Here is an 18,356-nt window from a genome sequence, read left to right as displayed (position 1 = left end):
AAAGCTTCGTGGAGAAGACGTATAAAAAGAGCGCCTCGCCCTGATTTCCCATCTCTTTTTTCTTTTTCTTCTGTATCTTTTCTTTGCCATCAAGGCTTTGATCAAGTGTAGTATCTGTTCTTGTTTAGGTTAATCCCTTTACACTTTATTCTTAACCTAATTTTTGACCAACTGGTGATAGTTCGGCCACGCTTGCGTTGCTGAACCATTTCCACTGTGTCCTTGGTATTACACTGCTTCCAAGCGATGCGCAGGTCCCCCTCTCTGGAGACCAATGTGGTTCTTTCATTGCATTTTTGCTGGTTGATCCAGCGGTGTGAAGAAGGCGCCTGGCTATGGATATAATTTGGTGTTGAGGAACATGTCTTAGACAAAGGGTGTTGGGGGGGCAAACATCGAAGAGTAGTAGGTAGCAATACCGTATTGACATACAAGAGTATACAAGTATCTGTAGCTTGATCCCTGTTACTCGTGTGGAGTAAAATTGTGAAGACGAATGAAAGTGATATGATTATTGTTATTATTATTATTATTATTCTTCTTCTTCTTCCTCTTTTTCTTCGAGTCCTGAATTGCAGTATACATGAAAATGCGGTTGAAAGCATGGGTACTACCTAGGTATGTAAGGTCAAGTACGTAGAGTGTCAGCCACTCCGGCACACCGCCACAAGTCGAGTCCATAGGTTATCTCCACTTATTGGCTCACCAGAACCTGTAACATAAGTCCACCTCCACGGGGAAAGCGTCAAGGGGCTGCTCCCCTTTCGCAACCGTCTCAAAGCTACTTGCAGTTTCAACATCAGCAAAATCCTTGTCTTTAACTCATCGCATCGCTTCTGGTTTCTTTTCTTTCTGATCTTGAGAGGTTTGCGCCTTCCCAGCCTGCCTCACGATCTGTTTGACTTTCTTTTTCTTACCTGCGCAGCGTGAATGTATCATGAAGTAAATCAACACATATCTATACCGTTATTCACTCCGGCTCTTACTTAGCTGCATCCCTGCTACCTGAGCATCCATCCCCAACCCCAAACAGCCGCCCAAATATTCCATCACCATGGCCTCACTTCAACCAAGGGGACCTGACTCTTCAGTCGGAAAGCAAAAAGCAATTGAAGATGCAAAGAAAATGCAAAAGGTCGTCGCCGAACAGTGCTTAAAAGTCGGAAAGGACCCTCCCCAGTATCGTCTTTCAGAGCTTATCGGCAAGGGCAGCTTCGGCCGTGTATACAAAGCCACTTCTCTAACAACGAATCAACTTGTTGCTGTCAAGATCATCGACATTGAGGAGAGCGATACTGTCAACCCCAAACTTGCCGATACATACAGCGATTTACTCAAAGAGATCAACGCCTTGCAACTTCTCAGTGACAGTGGTGCCAAGAACATCAACCATGTCATCGACGCTCTTCCTGTTGGACAGTCTATGTGGATGATCACTGAGTATTGCGCCGGAGGTAGTGTGGCTACTCTTATGAAACCCACTTCGCCAGGTGGTCTCCAGGAGAAATGGATTATTCCCATCTTGCGTGAGGTGGCGGAAGCCATCTATTGGGTTCACGGCCAAGGCATCATTCACAGAGATATCAAATGTGCGAATATCTTGGTTACTGAGGAGGGAAACGTGCAGCTTTGCGATTTTGGAGTTGCTGGTGTCATCGAAACCAAGTTCGATAAGCGTTCGACGGTTATTGGTACACCTCATTGGATGGCTCCTGAACTTTTTGACAATACCACTTCCTACGGTACCGAGGTAGATATCTGGGCTTTTGGCGCTATGGTCTTCGAGATTGCATCGGGTCTACCGCCAAGTGTAGCGGCAGGAATGATGGATTTCAACAGGCTTGGTTCTTACCTCAAACAGCACCTCCCTCGTCTCGAGGGTGACCGATATTCTCAAGGGCTGAAAGACCTCGTGGCGTACTGTTTGGTAGATGATCCCAAACAACGCCCCACCATTGAACAGATTCAGCGACACCGGTACATATATAACACCCAAGACGCCTATCCCACCTCGGGCCTGGCACACTTGGTTAGGGGCTACAAGTTGTGGGAGGCCCAAGGTGGTGTTCGCAAATCTCTTTTCTCTGCAGGAGGAGCTCAGGGACCTTCTGATCTCGGTTTTCAGGCCTTGGACAATGATGAGTGGAACTTCAGTACGACTGCTGCATTTGACCAGCAAGTCCTTCAAACTGGTGACGCCCAAGCCGTGTTTGACGTTTATGGTTCCAATGTCGACTTTAAACAAGATGGCTTCGACGATGCTTCGCGCACGCAAAAGCCGAAATCACGTCGACGCCCACCACCTCATCTGCCTTCCGTCAAGGCACCTTTGGAAAAGCTATTTGACCCAAATACGATATCTAACTATGAAGACAACTCTCGAGCATACTATGGTCGCCCGTTTCCTCCACCTACTGCCGACTTTCAACCTTCCCAGCCTCCCCCGGCATCAGACTTACCCTTGCGAGACGATTCGTCACAGTCTCCTGGTGTAAGGGAATCCCTCATCGATCTCGACATGTCCCTAGATGGTAGCAACCTCTCCGAATTCGTCGATTTGAACACCCTAAGAGCAGGAGATCCAAGAGCATCCACCGATTACGACTTTGGCGATGTGTCCTACAACAAGGCACCCCTTAGCGATCCCGCCGACATGAGCAATAATCGTCGAACACGGGATTGGAAGTTCCCCTCGATGGCTCCCCCAGCGTCAGCGAATCCTGAGATGTTCAGATTTCCTTTCAACGATGACCAAGGACCGAGCACCAGCCGTCTTATCCACCCTCCCACAGAGCCGCTTCAGCCTTCGGCCCAGTTTAACGATCTGGCTGTCCCTTCACCAGGAAACAATCGGGTGTCATCAGGCAGTCTCATTGACTTGGACATGAGTTTGGCGGACCCTACCCCTATGGGTGACTATACCAGGCCATCAACCTCACACTCAGATGTGGGATCTCTGGCCGGCTCGGAAATAGGAGGGGCGGACCCTTTCCAACTGGAAAAGCACGCTTCTCTCTATGTCATGCCCAATAGCATACGAGAACCTTCCATCTACGTATCTGACGATTCCGAATATGCGACGGCCGTTGCGGACCTCTCTCTCAACGATTCACAAATGAACTATCAGCAGACCCAGGTCCCGCTATATCAACAGCCTCCAGCGCAATCACAGTCTCCCCCTACCAACGGGATTTCTCTGACTGAGAGACCATATTCTCTTAGCGAGTTCGCTGACACAGATCCTGAGTCGTTCACTTCTCATACACTAGCTGCTCCCGAACTTGCGCTTCAACCTCCTCCACTTCAGCCTCAGTTGGATCAACCACAGGCTCGGGATAACTATCCACGTTCTTATCAGCCGCCCTCTTTCCTGCCACCGGCACCTACGGCGCCTTCTCCAATGGTCCTGGAAGGACAGGGCACGTCGGAAGACGTTAAGGAAGAACTTCGACGTCTGGCTATGAGTTTGAGTGATCATCTCAGCCATGCAAATGCATGCCTGTCAGGTCTGCCGCTCCGGAGAGCGAGCACCACAAGATTGGAATCGGTAGAAGCTCCGTGATGTGCTTGGAGTTAATTATTTGGATCTGTAGGCTAAAATATCATCATATCATAGTTTGAAATGGGCTTGGGATTGGTAGCAGACATTGATCTGGGAATGGGAACTGTGTAAACGATGTATGACCATAATGGTAATTATGAAAAAAAAAAAAAGAGTAGAAATAGGTATACTTTCGGGTCCTTCATTAGATCTACTGAAATTCAATCATGTCTCCCATAAGTAGAGCTTGATACTTTTCGATGGCCTCACCGAGCCTGATCAGTACGCCTGCCGCCAGCATCTTGACATCATTCTCCTCTCCTCCATCTTCCCCTTTTGTCTTCTCGAAAACCATCGCAACCCATTCTCTTGTCTCCATAACTTCTCGCCCCTGGTTCTCGCAAAGCCGTCTCAAATCACCACCATTCACTTCCAGGAGTGAAGCCATGGCGACCAACCAGCCCTTCATGGCACCGAGATCACCCAACACGTGCACACGAACACCCAGTAGCAAATCCCACAATTCCGCTGTAAGCTGCGGCAGGGAAAGAGTTGAAGGGCCCGCAGCGTGGACGATAATACCTAGGGTTTGCAGATAAAGAGCTAGAAGGGCGTGGTTGAGAATAATCGGCTTCGCGGAGCGGAGAGCGACCTGGAAGTGGGCAGCAAGCGGAGAGAAGAAGGATGTGGCGAGGAGAGCGGCTGTTGTATTAGGAATAGCACGGACACGAGGTTTGGCTTTGGTCTTAGACTTGTAGCGTGCTGTGAAGCTTTGAAGCTTGAGGACATCTGGTCCTGTGCTTGCATCGGCTGCTTCTGCAGCGAGGGGCGCCAGGAACGAAGATGTGAGGGATTGTGAGATCCTATCCAGGGCATTTGCTGGGAGTGCTTTCAGTTGAGAAGACGGTAGAGCATTGTTGTCGTTTGAGGGGCCAAGGTATAATTGCTCCATTTTCTTAGGAAGCCGCTTAGAAGGAAAGACAGCAGCCGAATCATACTGTGAAACCTCAAACCCAGCCAATTCTCGAGCCGACAAGCCTAGTGTAATGAGAACTGATGTTCGCTGATAGAGGGAGTAGTCGCCCTCGAAGAAAGTGCGGGCAAACCAAGGGGCCATGGTCTTGGGTTGAGAGACCACCAAGGACACCATGCCTTGCACTCTCAAGTCCTGGAAGTTTTCGATCTCAAACTTGTCTTGGATACCGACCAGAAGCCCAGCCAACTCATCGGCATGAAACCTGACTTCAGTGCCGTAGTTGGCCTTGCGTCGGATGAGAACTGGGGCGGTTTGTAAGGCAAGTAACTGCTTGTCATAGGATTCAGAATCCCTCAGATATGAAATAAGGTCCCTGATATACACGGGAGGTTTGGGCTTGTTACGCTGAACAAGGGTTGCGTCGTCGTCAGAATCTTCGGGATCGGAGTCTTTTGAATAAGGAGCAAGATCCTCGTCTTCTTCTGAAGAATCGATTTCCTCAATGATGGCCTTTGGTTTGACTTCTGTGACAGCAGGTTTTTTCTGCTTGGACTTTTTCTGAACGGCTTTGCTAGATGTTGCAGGCTTCCGCTTCTCGGGTATTGCTTCCACCGTGACATTTGAAAGGATAGGGTTGATAGGTCCAGCGAGGTCAGAGACTTTTGTGAGCCCCTTTAACTGTTGTGCTTCTTCCGTATCCGTCTCCTCCATCTTGAAATCCAGCCTCTTCTTGTTATCATCAATAAGAGCAGACAGTGCCTCGCCCACGACCAGACCGAGAAACTGTGCTCTTGATTGTGTTGAACCGATACGATTCGAGATTGTATTCATATATGTACCGACTCGCATGAGCAAGGTCAGCTTCATGGGAGATATTCTGTGCACGTAACCAGCTGCCAGCAGCAGTATCTCTGTATGTACTAAGGGAAAGTAAGCAATTGAGACTTGGAGAAAACTTAGGTAGCTCTTACCATCCTGTTGTAGGATTGCCGAGTGTCTGATATATAACTCGTCTCCAAATTGCGCGAGGCTCTTTTCCAGCACGGCTGCAATGGCTTCTCGGTCTTGAGAAAGCGCGGCTATGACAGCACGTCGAATACCAACGCCATCGCCTAGACCGGCACCCGAAGAAGACGAACACCACTCTATCAGCGTATCTCTTCTAAACTCGTCGTTTAACGTCACTTCTTTTAGAAGCCCAGCGACGGCGGAGACGTTCTTGTCCGGGGATGTATCTTCTAAAGACAAGTGGCCCAAGAATTTGCGCGAGAGATGGTGTAACAAGACATGAAGAACTTTCTTAGAAGACCGCGGTTGGTTGAGGGTAATTCGTGTGAATGTCTGAGCTGAACTTTCTTTGGAAAGAAGTAGTCCATCGATAACAGTTCTAATAAGGCTTTCTGTAATAAAGAAGTAAGCATGCGTCGATGACCCAGGATCTTGCGAGTTTTACCTGAGTGGTGCAATGACAGAGATTTCTGGAACAACTCAGAAGCAAAAGCCGTAGCATCAGCTTCGGGGGATGATTTGACCCATGAGACGATACTGCTTCCTACCCACTTGCTGTATTGTAGTCCGTCGGCAATCCACTTAGTGTCATCCCTCTCTCGATCGCGACCGATTATCCCTAGAGCTTCAGCGGAAGTTGATACGATTTGGCCATTTGTGAGGACAGAGGCCAGCTTCTGAGATTGAATTCGTTGAAGGCCATGGTTCGCGATACCTTTTGTTGATGAGGCCCAGACCACAGACATCGCTTCGTAGCTGTTAAGGGCGGCAGACAATATACTCAGAAGAATACTGGCATTCAGTGACAAGTCGGACCTCTTCTCTTCTTTCCCACCCATCCGTGACTCTTGAATAAGAGTCCTAATTTGTGTAATGATAGCATTGATGCCGGTTAAACTCCGAACACAACCCAGAAAAAGCTCAGCATCCCGAGTAAGTGCCCCAGTTGGCTGAGTACCACCATCGGAAGTTCCTTCATGTAACAAAGTCCAATAGTTTGGCCCAATTTCTGAGACGAGTAAATGCACAATCAATGCGCTCTTAGGACTAGGCGTTGAAAGCGAGAAGCTGTCAGATGATGGTTTAGAATTCGTCAGAAACTGCAAGACCGATATGAGGCTGTCATAATCGGGCTGATTTTTTAGCACATCTATGGCATCGTCGGCTTTTGAGATGGCACTGATTTTTCTTGGTTCTGGCTGGGTAGAAGAGGACGTCTTGACTTCTGTGAAGAGTGGTTCAGACTCTTTTCGCGGTTTGAGATACGTGGTGCTCACGGGCGTGAGAAGATCGTCCATATTTGAACCGTTGCAATGGTTTGCTTGATAAGAGTCCAAATATTTTCTTGAGTTTCTTAATTAAAATCCGGACATCTCTTTTACTCGTTGCAGGTTGTATGCGAAGTTAGAGATACAGCCAATAAATGTGATTTAGAGACGGATGCCTCAGTCAAGGTACACTGACCCCACCTTCACCGAGACTCACCGAGCCAGCTCAGGTACTTTAGGCAATGACGATCCTCCCCCACGCACGGATCCTTCGAAAGAGCTCACTCTCTCCACGACCGCTCCCTTCCATTCCTAGGTTAGGAACTTTGTTCTTCTAGTCGCGATATCATCTAAATCCCAGAAACTTATTTGGACCTAAACGAGATGAGTAGTAATACTCAGACAGTAGCTGGTGGCTACGAAGATACGCGATGGTAACGTCTCATCCTCCTTTCAGCCGCTAGAAGCTGAAGCTGTAGCTCTTGAGACCGTCAATGTTAACCGTTAGCAAAGGAAATATCTCAACCAGATTCGTCACAATGCCGGACCCTATACCGATCCTGGAGCTACTGAACCAGAATTTCTTGCCCAATTTGAACAGTTCAAGGTTCTGTACGTCTTTCCATTCTCATGCTATCCTATTGGAAGCTGTGCTAATATCACATAGTGTCATGTCAGTCACGTTCTCCTCATGCTATGGTGACCACCATATTGACTCCTATTAATCAGTGGTGCGGGTGGCCTGGGATGCGAAATCCTCAAGAATCTTGCCATGTCGAAATTCAAGAATATCCATGTGATAGATATGGGTTCGTCAGCTTCCGCCCACTAACTAAGGAGACAAGCGCTGACTCACATTGCTTCAGATACCATTGATATTTCCAACTTGAACCGTCAATTCCTCTTCAGGAAGGACGATGTTGGCAAGTATAAAGCCGAGGTGGCTGCTGAGTTTGTCCAGAAGAGAGTAAAGGGCGTCTCCATTACAGCTCATAACAACCGTATCCAAGATTTCGACGAGGATTTCTACAAACAGTTTCAGCTTGTAATTTGCGGCCTGGACAGCATTGAAGCCCGCCGCTGGATCAACGCTATGCTGGTCTCCATTGCCGAGGGAGCAGAGGACGACCCAGATGCGATAAAGCCATTGATTGATGGTGGCACCGAAGGCTTTAAAGGCCAAGCCCGAGTCATATTGCCGACAATAACATCTTGTATCGAGTGCCAGCTTGACATGCACGCCCCACGTGCCGCTGTTCCACTATGCACTATTGCTTCCATCCCTCGACAACCCGAGCATTGCATCGAGTGGGCCCATATTATTGCTTGGGACCAAGAGAAGCCATTCCCAAAGCTGGATAAGGATGACCCGGAACACGTTACATGGCTGTTCCAGAAAGCTCTCACGCGAGCTGAGGAATTCGGTATCCCTGGTGTCACTTATTCCTTAACACAAGGAACTATCAAGAACATCATCCCGGCCATTGCTTCTACCAATGCTATCATCGCCGCCTCGTGCTGTAATGAAGCTTTCAAGATTGCAACGACCTCAGCACCATGCCTCGGATTCGAAGAGAACTACATGATGTACTCGGGCAACGACAGCATTTACACTTACACCTTTAAGCATGAGAAGAAGGATGACTGTCCTGTTTGTGGACGCCAAGCTCGCCCCCTTGAGGTCAACCCCAGGACCACACTACAAGAGCTGATCGAGTCATTCGCCATTCGACCTGAAGCTCAGCTGAAGAAACCCTCAATCCGCGCCGAAGGAAAGACCTTGTACATGCAGTTCCCTCCTGGTTTGGAGGAACAGACACGCCCCAACTTGAGTAAGACGCTGCAAGAGCTCGGGCTCGAAGATAGACAGCAGGTCGTCGTCACCGACCCTGCATTCCCTCTCGAGTTCGAATTCTACTTCAAGTTCAAGGCAGTTTCGTGATCGTATCCTATCCTTAGCCCAAGTCGGCGTATGGCGTTCAGGCTTTTGGGCATCTTTCGGCGTTGGACATGTCAGCCAGAGGTCTGCATGGGAAACCAGATAAAATTACACAAGAGGGAGCAAGCATTGTCACGGAGTAAAGAGAGACAGGGTGAGAGTATTATGATGTGGTCATGGTATCATTCCTTTTTATCTAACCGTAGAGACCGCAAAAAATCAAATTCAACCAAATTATGATAAAAGCGCCAAACAAGACCCAGCCCCCTGTTTTGATCAATGTAGCATATTACCGCACCATGTTGATAACTTGCTGCTCAAGCTTCTTGCACTTGAGCTTTAGATGCTTAACCGACTCGAGGAAGAGCTCATCACTATCCCACTGCCCCGTGCTCTCAACAGAGAAGATGAAGTGGTCCCGTCTTCGGCCTAGCTTCACCTTACCGGCAAACTCTTCGTGGCGTAGAGCCTCTCGGCTAACCGTATCCTTCATGGCATCAACGACAACAGCCTTGGTCTCGCCCTTGTGGCCCTCATAACCGCTGCCAGCCTTAGCAGCATCCTCGGCCGTAACCTTCTCAAGGCCAATAACACCCTTGGGGAAGCACTTGGCAAACTTTTCAGCGTCAGCTCCGAGAATGGGCTTGGTGATCGTAATGGTAGGTAGGAGGCGGTAAGAGGCTGTGGCAACGGGAGAAAACTTGGCGTGATCGGATCCAACGCCCTTGTGCATGTGCATGGAGAGGTTGATGGTCTGTCGGGGTCGTAGCTTGGCAATCAAGATATCAGGGTTCGTGGGCGCAATAGCGTCTTCGCCGCTAAAGTATTCAACCTGCTTGCCAGTGGGCACAAAGACGATGTCGCGGGCGTAAACGTGAGCGTTATGGTACGCCTTGAGAGGGTCGTTCTCGGAAGGCGAGGCATCCTCGTTGACGGTACACGTCACATTGAGCTCGAGACGGACGGTGTTGTAGTCAAAGCAGCCGGCATAAGGGTCTTCGCCAGCCTCTGGCTTCTTGTGCCACTTGAGGAAGTTATGCAGACCTTCGCGACCACCTTTGAAGGGGATAAGACCAAGGCGGTGGGCGAGGACCTCGTCCTGAATGACGGAGGTGTTGTTTTCGATGTAGACATTCTCGATAGCGAGTGTAGGAATCTCGGAGAGCATGATACGACGGAAAGCGTTTGCGAGCGAGGCATCGATTCCAACAAGAGAGAAAGAAGAGAGGAACTGGTCGTTCTGGTGGAAGTTTACAGAAAAGGCGTCGCGAAAGCGATCAACGGAGAAAGCAAGATCCTCGCCAGGGTAGTGTCCGGGGTAGTCGGTAGAGGAAATGTGTGAGACAGTTTCCTTGTTGATGCCGACAGTCTGGGCGCGCAAAAAGTTAGATTCAGATGCGATCACGACTTAGACAATTGCTGGTTTACCTGACGGCGCGCAATATCGTCGGCGGAGGGAGCGTTCCTCCACCCAGCCTGTTGTGTAGGAGCCATTGCGGTTGTGTTGTTTTATGTTGTGCAGGGGAAAAAAAGAGAATTATAAAATTGGTTGGTGGTGATGGTATCAGTAGTGATGAGCGAAGCAAACAATAATTTTTTGAAGCCCCTCCGAGGTGAACGCTCGGTGAGTTCAAGGTGAAGTGGGTGGGTCTGGTAGTGGGTCTCCTTTGAAAAAAGGATGCAGTCGCGAGCGCGACGCTCTCAAGCTTAGTACTGGGACGGGATAACCCCACTTGTCTCCGAAACCGCCGACCGTTCCCGACCCATGTTTCGGCTCCAGATCAAGCGCTCCACTCCGTCAATCCGTGTAAGCTATAAGTACGTACCTTGGACGACGATGGCCTGATACTATCAATGTCAGTCGAGGTGGCTTTGTTCGCTAAACGTATTTACTGAAATCGCTGGTGTAGAAGACCCTTTGATATGGGCAGTGACAATACTCTGTCACAACCCTTGATGTATGATATGATAACGAGCGACTTCGGCTTATTTGCGCATGACCAATTATCTAGATACACCCTTGAAGTTCCGTCTATAGGCAAGAATCCTCAGCCAGACTTTCTCGAATCTTGATCAGGATGCCGAGATTAATCCCCTGCTGCTCCGTACTCGGTAGGTCTCTGCTGAACAGACTCACCCACCGGGCCGGCCTCTCGAGATCAGCACACCCAATCGCCCATCGTCTATCGCCAGATTTCACATTTATCAACAAGGATCATGCGAATTCAGTTGCGACGCAGTTCGTCCTCCTCCCTCCAGGGATCACGCGCACACTCCTCCCGCTGAGATATCTCATTGCTTCCCTGTCTGGGCAACTTGTACGACGTCAGTGTTGAAACCCTGCCCTCCTGTTGAACGCAGAGTCCTTGTTCAATCCCTGTCCCATCTTTTAAGTTGATGCCGGTCACGGTCACACGTGCAGTAAAAGGTTTCTGTAGATAATCATCGGGGCACGGCCGGTCCGGCTTGAATAGTGTCTGTATTGTGAAAAATGTAATTCGATTTGGACTTACAAGAAGTCGACTATATAAATGTTGCCAACTTCCCCCCCTTCTTCCACTTCAGATTCAGTAACTTCATCTTCAACCAAGTATTCACCTTCAAATACAACATTGACAACCCTATCAACAATCTTCTTCCTAGACGAACCCACCAATCTGACATTCAAGATGCTCTCTTTCGTAAAGTACTCAAAGCAGCCCAGACTCCAATTCACATACTTTTAGCTGATATTGAACCGTGTAGCTATACTCCTCGACCCCATCCCGAGCATAAGAACAAGGAACATTGTCGAGTACACTCTGAACCATCCAACATTCCTCGTGATGCCTCCAAGAAAAGCCAAGTCGTGGATCCCACGTCGGCCACCCCACTGTCTACAACTCTCCCTACTACTACAACTTAGTGTTGGGGCATAATCAAGTTTTCCGAAATGATTCTACTGTCTGGTTTCGAGGCCAGAGCAATCCCGTGGAGTAAAAGGCGTTCTAATTATTTGATGGAGTTGACGCCAAGATCAGTTTTTGGCGGGTTACAAATGGCAAATGAGCCACCAAAAACATTAACGATAGCATTGGGAAAAGGAACAGTGGGCAAAAGTACGTTAGCTACGCGGGTAGCTTACTTGGCTGATTGATACACTATTTAATTTCTAAACTACAAATGCTTGTTTGTTTCATAATTTGATGACACCCGATACCCGAGTCCGTCTCATTCTCGTCATTCTGATTACTCAATATCCTCCATAGTCCAAACACTAACACCTTGCTTCTCGACGCTGCTCTTTAACTTGCCCAGCACAGCCTGTCGACGAGCCCTCTGTTGCATCAAACCACCCTTCTCCTCTTGGCTGTAACCGCTGAGCTTCTTGCGTGGGGTTGTAGCTCGTACGGATGCGCCCAACGACATACTGGCTGCGAAGCTATGGCGGAGATTGCGGACAGGGGTTCCTTCAGGAGAGAACATGACACTTCGTCTTCCCTGGGGGGTAACCATTGGAGATCCTTCTCGACTTGCGGAATTGATGGTGACCTTACGCATCTGGTTCTCAAGAACATCAATGTCCCCACTGCGTTTTTCCACCATGGCAGTCATTTTGCCAATAGTGCGAATCACTGCATCAACTGTGGGAACGTTTGCTTTACCCTTGCCTGAAGCACTCGAGGCAGCTGCAATCCTGGTCTTCAGCAACGTCAACGCTTCTTCCGCTTCGACCAAGAGCTTTGAGAACTTGGCAAACTCTCGTCTGAGTTCATTTTGTTGTGTTGCTTGTTCTGCACTTAGTGGCATAGACTTTGTTACTTCTGCCTGCTCGGGATCGGTTCTGATCATGAGGATCTGCTTAAGATCATCCTGCTTAGCTCGAAGGCGATGCATGTCTCTGGTGAGTTCGTGGCAGGCTTCGAGTTTATCGTCCAAATCACGAACACGTCCATCCTCCAGATCAACATACAGCTCATTATCCAAAACCTCGCCAAGCTCATCGATCTCGCAAAGAACCCAATCCTCGGGGACATCAAGATCATCCTTGCCACGTCCGCTTTCCTTTCGGTTCTCCGTATGGCCCTTAATAAAGGACTTGACAGTTCGGGCATTCAAGCCAAGGGTATCGATCATGGAGTTGATGTCCCGGTAAACGGCTTCAACTTGGCTTGGGATACTTTCCTTGGCAGGAGGGGCAACATTTGAGTGCGCAATGAATTCATCCATGGTCAGGCTTCCTTCAACTTCTGACGCCAGAAGTCTGTGGACCTCATCATCCTCCTCATCGACCAATGGCTGAGTCTCTGCGGCCTCCTGTTTGGCTTTCATCTTCCGGTGTTGTGCCACAAATGGATCCTCAGACGAGCTAACGTCTTTACTAGTGATTGAAGCTCCCATTCGAGACTGTCTGGATCCACGAAGGTTTGCAGGTATTCCGGGGGCACTAACCGACCTCATGTTATCTGATCTCAGAACCCTGTCTGGTACCGCCCCTCGGACTGGACTTGGGGAGCGAGGGCTGGTCGCGTTGGGACGTGGGAACACAGGAGCATTGCGGCTGAGTTCACCAAACAGATGTCGTGATCCTTCTTGGTTCGTGCGAGAAGCTCCAAGAGTATGGTTTTGACCACCAAACGAGCTTTGAGGTGTATAGCCAGGCGAAAGATTGCTGACAGTAGGGCTAAGGTCTTTAGCGACATCTACGCCACTACCCTCTGAGCCGTTGTCGTCTTCTTCCTCTGCATCCTCCTCCTCCTCCTCTTCTTCTTCTTCTTCTTCGTCATCGTCATCGTCCTCGTCCTCGTCGTCACTATCAAGCGAGGGGGGTCCGGCAACGGCAGGGAAGAGGGAAGACGGTGCCTTTGGTGTACCTTCTGGCTTATCAAAGATAGACCTAGGCTTTGATGAAGCAGTTGGGTCAGGTGGTAAGGGGGCATCAGGAACCCCGGTCTCTTTTTCTGTAGGTTTGGAGACATTAACAAAGTCCGGTGGCAATGGAGCATCAGCAGCCTCGGCCGGCTTGGTCGTGGACTGTGCCGGTTTGGAAGTAAAGTCAGGCGGGAGAGGAGCGGCCTCGGGTTTAGCTGAAGCAGCAGGCGATGCAAAGGGATTGGCCTTGGGAGTCGGGTCCGGAGGAAGGGGCGCATCATCTTCTTCCTGTTTGATCTTGGGAGACTCGGCATTGCTGGACTTCTGTCCAAATATTCCCGTATAACTGTCAGGCTTCTGTTGGGTCCCGAAAATGCTTGCTTTGGGCGTGTTCTGTTGTGAACCAAACAAACCTCCGCTAGCCTTGGATGTCTCAGAGGTTGAACTGAACAAACTGCCGCTTGGCTTCGGGGTACTTGTGGTAGATCCAAACAGGCCACTGCTTGGCTTCGGTGCCTCTGCCTTGTTTCCGAAAAGCCCACCAGTAGAACCAAACTTGGATGGCTGTCCAAAGGCAGATGCTTGCGGGGCGGGAGATGTAGCAAAGCCAAATTTGGATGGCGCGGGTGTAGTGGTTGGAGTGGTAGACTCAGGACTCTGTTGTGTGAAAACTGTATCCTTAGGCTTCGACTGAGGAGTTTCTTCTGTCAGTACAGCGGTGTCCATTTCTTCTTCATCTCTTGGTGTAGGGGTTGTAACGGCGGGTTTGTTACTGGCATCGGTAAGAGCAGAGCCAAAATTGCTACCGAACAAAGAACCAGTTGGCTTGGCATTGTCATCTTTAGCAGACCCATCCGGTTTAAATGAGCTTTGGAGTTTGAAAGGTGTCGAGCCAAATGGACTACCAGAAGACGGTTTAGCAGGGAAAGCGGTCTCTGCGTTGGACGTTGATCCGAAGGGGCTGCCTGCTGGTTTATTTCCGCTGCCAAAGACGCTGGTATTTCCTTCGTTGCCCACAGAAGCAAAGCCGCTCTTACTGGCAAAACCAGCGAACCCTCCCGAGGTCGGTGTGCTAGACTGCCCATTGGCTGCTGCTTGGCCAAACGGGCTGGAGTTATTGTTATTCGCAAAGCTTGAAAATCCTGACTGGCCAAAGGCAGGAGTCGCGGCCGATGCTCCGCCTGCTGCAGAAGCCCAAGGAGAACTCTTTGACCCTAGCTGAGATGACTGTCCAAAGCCAATGGAGCTGGGTTTACCGAACGCAGGGGCGGAAGAGGGAGCAGCACTGCCGAAGCCACTCGACCCAAACACAGCGCCCCCTGTGGTGGGAGCCGCAGAACTCGTGCTGCTACCCCATGGAGATGACTTCTGCCCCATCTGAGCAGTTGACCCAAAAGCAGATGCTCCAGGGTTTCCGAAGGGTGATGCTGAAGCTGCAGGAGTGGGCTGGGCGGCTGGCGCTGACGTTGCGGCAGGCGTACCCTCAACCGCAGCCAGATGAGGATACGAAGTGCCCTGTCGAATTGACTCATTGTATACTACCCACCAAGCGCAGAGCACACCATCATGTGTAAGTGCCCAGTACCCTGGAAGTGGTCCTGGCGACTCCTCTAGTTCGACGTCTGACGGGATTGGCTTATAAACCTTCTCCTTGCTGGAAAGATCAAGTGCAACACCAATCGGGACTGCATCGTCCATGGAATCAGTCATAGGGAGTGTCGGTCTCTTAGTGTCGTCCAAGAATTCTGTGAGTGTGAAGACTCCTGTGATAGAATCCGCGGGCTTGTCGGTAGCCAGAGGAGTTTTGGATCGTGTCACTATACCCATTTCCGAGACCGCAGTAGAAGCCACAATGAGCATGTCTTGGAGGGCAGGGGGGAAGTCTCGGATACGTAAAATTGTGTGATGTGGCGCCTTATCTGAGCCAAACGGCTCGACAGGGTCGGTCAGCTGTTGAAAGCTGTAAGAAGACGGTGGTTGGCGAGTGATAAGGTGATAGAGAGATTTGGGTGGTGACTGATTATTTGAAGTATGGATCGAAAGGAAGAGGTGGTTCTCTAGCCAAGTAAGGGAGGATACTGTGATGATGTTAGCCTGCTCTAAAGAACTTATTGTCTACCTCTAGTTCACTTACCATGAAAGTCGTCCATGTTAGGAGGCTTGGGAATCTCTCCTTTACCCTCTCCTTCTGGTGTCATTTGGAATATGGTACCATCGCCCAGGCCAGCACATAGCTGCTTGCCCTTCGCACTCCAACTGACACAGCTAACCTGGTTCTTCAGAGGGTTGCTAATTTGACGTTCTTTGAGATTCGCCATATGCAGATTACCGTTGTTCGTGACAATAGCACAAAGCTCGGCCTTCTCAGATGTGGGATTCGGTATCATAGCGCGTAGCGTTTCACCACTTGTTGACAGCTCGAAGGCGGAATTTGTTGATCCTGAGAGCAGGCTCTGGACTTCATACACGGCCAGACCACCTCCAGATTCCGCTGAAAGAATCAGATAGTTCTCGTCTGCAGTAAAAGATAGTTGCGAAACTCGCATCGGCATTGGTATTTTGAGCTGCGGCTCGAAGCCGCGAATATCTGAGTCGCCATCTTGGGGCGCTTCGAAGGCTTTTCTTACGGACTCGGTCGTGGCGATGATGACTTGATCGGGTCCAGCAGCAGCGACAAGGCCTTTGCGCGAAGCGATGCTGAGCAGCGACGCGGTGGAAGATGGGAGAGATGTCCACGGAGATGTGAGGCGAACCTTCGCATCACCGGCGATAGAAAGAAATCCTAGGTCCTATACCGGTTATGGATTGTTAGCATCATCACGTCGTCCTCGAAGTCAACAAAACAAAACAGGCCCAGAACAAGGAAACCAAAAGTAATGCGCACTCACATCTGTCTGAATTGTCTCTAGAGGAGACCCAGTGGTCATACCTCCTGCTCCTGCGGCGCTCCCAAGCATGGCGTTTCCTGAATTGCCAAAGCTAAAAGCCATGACTGTCGCAGAGTAGCCGGCCTTGAAGAGAGGTCCTGAAGTTCATAAATTTGCCCTCTGTAGGTATAGGAGTGGGCCAGGCGACCGGGGAGCTCTGCGCGCAGGCAGGTCTAGGTAGCGGTAGGCTGGGGGACGTGCCTCTGGCGGTCTGTGATTGGGTAGAGATTTGCCTACCTAGAACCTAGCAATCGATGGCAACAAGTGAAGTCCAGAAATCATGTGGTGGTTTATCTTTGAGGTGTACTCTTTGAGATGAAGACAAGGTTGAATGTAGAAGTTCAATGAGACTCAATTGAATCGCAGCTGCTTCAGTTTGCTGTAACAAACTTCAAAGCTTGTTCGTCACGTGTTTGCCTGTAATGGTGCCCGGAGGTGCTACTGTTGCAGCTTGTAGCGTTGATGGTGCCTGCAGAGACCCGCCCAATCAGGCGCGGTTCTGTACACTGTTACAGGTGCTCTACTGAAGCTCAACTGCTGAAGGCAGCTTTTAGCCTCGTCATCAGCTCTGCCTTGTTGACCTCACTCCGTCTCGCCTCTGTCAACGACTACCAACATCCCCACCACAAACGATACCCCGAACGATTCTATAGTGGTTTTGCGAAAGTTCCTTGTTAACAGGGACCAGCGAAATACGTTAACTCTGATATCTCGGATTGGAGAATTATAGGTCTTTCAAAATGCCTGGCTTCGACTTCTCGAACTACAACCGCAATGCGGCCCTCCACGCTCGAGGCGTGCCTCTTCCCAAGGCCACCAGCACGGGAACGACTATCGTGGGATGTATATTCGATGGCGGTGTTGTGGTAAGTGGCATCTTTCACCCTTCACAGACGGCCTTGGAAGCCCAAATGGAGCTATCGCCATTCAGCTAGGAGCTCAACATTGACACTCGCATCAACAGATTGCCGCCGATACTCGAGCCACATCCGGTCCCATCGTCGCCGACAAGAACTGTGAGAAGCTTCACTACATCTCCCCCCAGATTTGGTGTGCTGGTGCCGGCACAGCCGCCGATACCGAGTTCACCACCGCCCTCATCTCCTCTCAGCTCGAGCTGCACTCCCTATCTACAGGCCGCAAGCCCCGCGTCGTGACCTGCATGACCCTTCTGAAGCAGCACCTCTTCCGCTACCAGGGTCACATCGGTGCTTACCTCGTTGTTGCTGGTGTCGACCCTACCGGCACGCATCTCTTCACCGTCCACGCACACGGCAGCACGGATAAGCTTCCCTACGTCACTATGGGTAGTGGTAGTTTGGCAGCTATGAGTGTGTTCGAGACGCAGTGGAAGCCTGATCTCACTCAAGATGAGGCTGTCAAGTTGGCCAGTGATGCCATCTTGGCTGGTGTCTGGAACGATCTGGGTTCCGGTTCAAATGTCGACGTGGCTATTATCACCAAGGACAAGACAACACTCAAGAGAAACTACATCACGCCCAACCAGAAGGAGCCCAAGCTGCAGAGTTACCGATTTGAGAAGGGCACAACGGCGGTGCTGAACGAGAAGATTATCAAGAAGGAGGAAATCAAGAGGTACATTAGCGTGGAAGACGTGCCTGCTGAGGAGAAGATGGACGTTGACACCTAAGGGAGCCGATCCTTTTTGGGTGGTAGAAGAGAAAGAGCATGACATGTAACAACACAGAACCCTATAGACCAGATGACTGAATCTGCCTCGATCCAACGGCAGAGTTGTGGGTGATGATGTTAGTTAAGGACAATAAATTATTTCCAATAATATTAGGAAAAGAGCGCAGGTCTATACGCCACCATCAGGCGTTTC

The 18,356-nt window shown here is 49.9% G+C and overlaps 7 protein-coding genes across 7 annotated transcripts; 4 read left to right on the top strand and 3 right to left on the bottom strand.

Annotated features, from left to right (window-relative positions):
- Positions 1–784: 784 nt before the first annotated feature.
- On the top strand, positions 785–3,657 carry B0J16DRAFT_12390 (kinase-like domain-containing protein). Its single transcript, XM_046121648.1, has one exon. It carries the CDS (start codon positions 1,055–1,057, stop codon positions 3,560–3,562), a length of 2,508 nt encoding a protein of 835 aa, XP_045988707.1. The 5' UTR covers positions 785–1,054; the 3' UTR covers positions 3,563–3,657.
- On the bottom strand, positions 3,658–6,920 carry B0J16DRAFT_12389 (telomere length regulation protein-domain-containing protein). The gene is made up of 3 exons (XM_046121644.1): positions 5,971–6,920; positions 5,489–5,917; positions 3,658–5,437 (listed from the first exon to the last, which is right to left on the bottom strand). The coding sequence occupies exons 1-3, from the start codon at positions 6,821–6,823 to the stop codon at positions 3,753–3,755; spliced, it is 2,967 nt and encodes a 988-aa protein (XP_045988706.1). The 5' UTR covers positions 6,824–6,920; the 3' UTR covers positions 3,658–3,752.
- Positions 6,921–7,062: 142 nt separating this feature from the next.
- B0J16DRAFT_327365 (uncharacterized protein) lies at positions 7,063–8,901 on the top strand. The gene is given in 5 exon segments (XM_046126092.1): positions 7,063–7,227; positions 7,307–7,405; positions 7,425–7,426; positions 7,519–7,602; positions 7,660–8,901. 5 exon segments carry the CDS (start codon positions 7,178–7,180, stop codon positions 8,733–8,735), a joined length of 1,311 nt encoding a protein of 436 aa, XP_045988705.1. The 5' UTR covers positions 7,063–7,177; the 3' UTR covers positions 8,736–8,901.
- Positions 8,902–9,021: 120 nt separating this feature from the next.
- B0J16DRAFT_258915 (DNA-directed RNA polymerase) lies at positions 9,022–10,226 on the bottom strand (the record flags this gene model as incomplete). Its single annotated transcript, XM_046123199.1, has 2 exons — positions 9,022–10,101; positions 10,161–10,226. 2 exons carry the CDS (start codon positions 10,224–10,226, stop codon positions 9,022–9,024), a joined length of 1,146 nt encoding a protein of 381 aa, XP_045988704.1.
- Positions 10,227–11,218: 992 nt separating this feature from the next.
- On the top strand, positions 11,219–11,937 carry B0J16DRAFT_327361 (uncharacterized protein). The gene is made up of 2 exons (XM_046126091.1): positions 11,219–11,418; positions 11,478–11,937. Exons 1-2 carry the CDS (start codon positions 11,264–11,266, stop codon positions 11,635–11,637), a joined length of 315 nt encoding a protein of 104 aa, XP_045988703.1. The 5' UTR covers positions 11,219–11,263; the 3' UTR covers positions 11,638–11,937.
- On the bottom strand, positions 11,938–17,000 carry B0J16DRAFT_327356 (uncharacterized protein). The gene is made up of 3 exons (XM_046126090.1): positions 16,472–17,000; positions 15,718–16,372; positions 11,938–15,661 (listed from the first exon to the last, which is right to left on the bottom strand). Exons 1-3 carry the CDS (start codon positions 16,571–16,573, stop codon positions 11,961–11,963), a joined length of 4,458 nt encoding a protein of 1,485 aa, XP_045988702.1. The 5' UTR covers positions 16,574–17,000; the 3' UTR covers positions 11,938–11,960.
- On the top strand, positions 17,001–18,324 carry B0J16DRAFT_327354 (nucleophile aminohydrolase). The gene is made up of 2 exons (XM_046126089.1): positions 17,001–17,376; positions 17,475–18,324. Exons 1-2 carry the CDS (start codon positions 17,251–17,253, stop codon positions 18,159–18,161), a joined length of 813 nt encoding a protein of 270 aa, XP_045988701.1. The 5' UTR covers positions 17,001–17,250; the 3' UTR covers positions 18,162–18,324.
- The last annotated feature ends 32 nt before the right edge of the window (positions 18,325–18,356 follow it).

Source organism: Fusarium flagelliforme, assembly GCF_020744385.1.
Source record: "Fusarium flagelliforme strain FIESC 12 MPI-CAGE-AA-0113 chromosome Unknown B0J16scaffold_1, whole genome shotgun sequence".
Taxonomy (NCBI): domain Eukaryota; kingdom Fungi; phylum Ascomycota; class Sordariomycetes; order Hypocreales; family Nectriaceae; genus Fusarium; species Fusarium flagelliforme.
Note: the sequence above shows the minus strand (reverse complement) of the source record. Positions and strands in the feature narration are given on the sequence as shown.

What these genes read in the sequence shown, in the direction of transcription:
- B0J16DRAFT_12390 (XM_046121648.1), top strand. Translation starts at nt 1,055, where the DNA reads ATGGCCTCACTTCAACCAAGGGGACCTGACTCTTCAGTCGGAAAGCAA.
- B0J16DRAFT_12389 (XM_046121644.1), bottom strand. Translation starts at nt 6,823, where the DNA reads ATGGACGATCTTCTCACGCCCGTGAGCACCACGTATCTCAAACCGCGA. An exon ending in TCTGTCATTGCACCACTCAG is followed by an intron (nt 5,918 to 5,970) that starts GTAAAACTCGCA and finishes TCTTTATTACAG; the next exon opens with AAAGCCTTATTAGAACTGTT. An exon ending in GGCAATCCTACAACAGGATG is followed by an intron (nt 5,438 to 5,488) that starts GTAAGAGCTACC and finishes ACTTTCCCTTAG; the next exon opens with TACATACAGAGATACTGCTG.
- B0J16DRAFT_327365 (XM_046126092.1), top strand. Translation starts at nt 7,178, where the DNA reads ATGAGTAGTAATACTCAGACAGTAGCTGGTGGCTACGAAGATACGCGA. An exon ending in GGCTACGAAGATACGCGATG is followed by an intron (nt 7,228 to 7,306) that starts GTAACGTCTCAT and finishes CCGTTAGCAAAG; the next exon opens with GAAATATCTCAACCAGATTC. An exon ending in TATCCATGTGATAGATATGG is followed by an intron (nt 7,603 to 7,659) that starts GTTCGTCAGCTT and finishes ACATTGCTTCAG; the next exon opens with ATACCATTGATATTTCCAAC.
- B0J16DRAFT_327361 (XM_046126091.1), top strand. Translation starts at nt 11,264, where the DNA reads ATGTTGCCAACTTCCCCCCCTTCTTCCACTTCAGATTCAGTAACTTCA. An exon ending in AAGATGCTCTCTTTCGTAAA is followed by an intron (nt 11,419 to 11,477) that starts GTACTCAAAGCA and finishes TGAACCGTGTAG; the next exon opens with CTATACTCCTCGACCCCATC.
- B0J16DRAFT_327356 (XM_046126090.1), bottom strand. Translation starts at nt 16,573, where the DNA reads ATGGCTTTTAGCTTTGGCAATTCAGGAAACGCCATGCTTGGGAGCGCC. An exon ending in TAGAGACAATTCAGACAGAT is followed by an intron (nt 16,373 to 16,471) that starts GTGAGTGCGCAT and finishes TAACCGGTATAG; the next exon opens with GACCTAGGATTTCTTTCTAT. An exon ending in TAACATGGACGACTTTCATG is followed by an intron (nt 15,662 to 15,717) that starts GTAAGTGAACTA and finishes ACATCATCACAG; the next exon opens with TATCCTCCCTTACTTGGCTA.
- B0J16DRAFT_327354 (XM_046126089.1), top strand. Translation starts at nt 17,251, where the DNA reads ATGCCTGGCTTCGACTTCTCGAACTACAACCGCAATGCGGCCCTCCAC. An exon ending in TATTCGATGGCGGTGTTGTG is followed by an intron (nt 17,377 to 17,474) that starts GTAAGTGGCATC and finishes TCGCATCAACAG; the next exon opens with ATTGCCGCCGATACTCGAGC.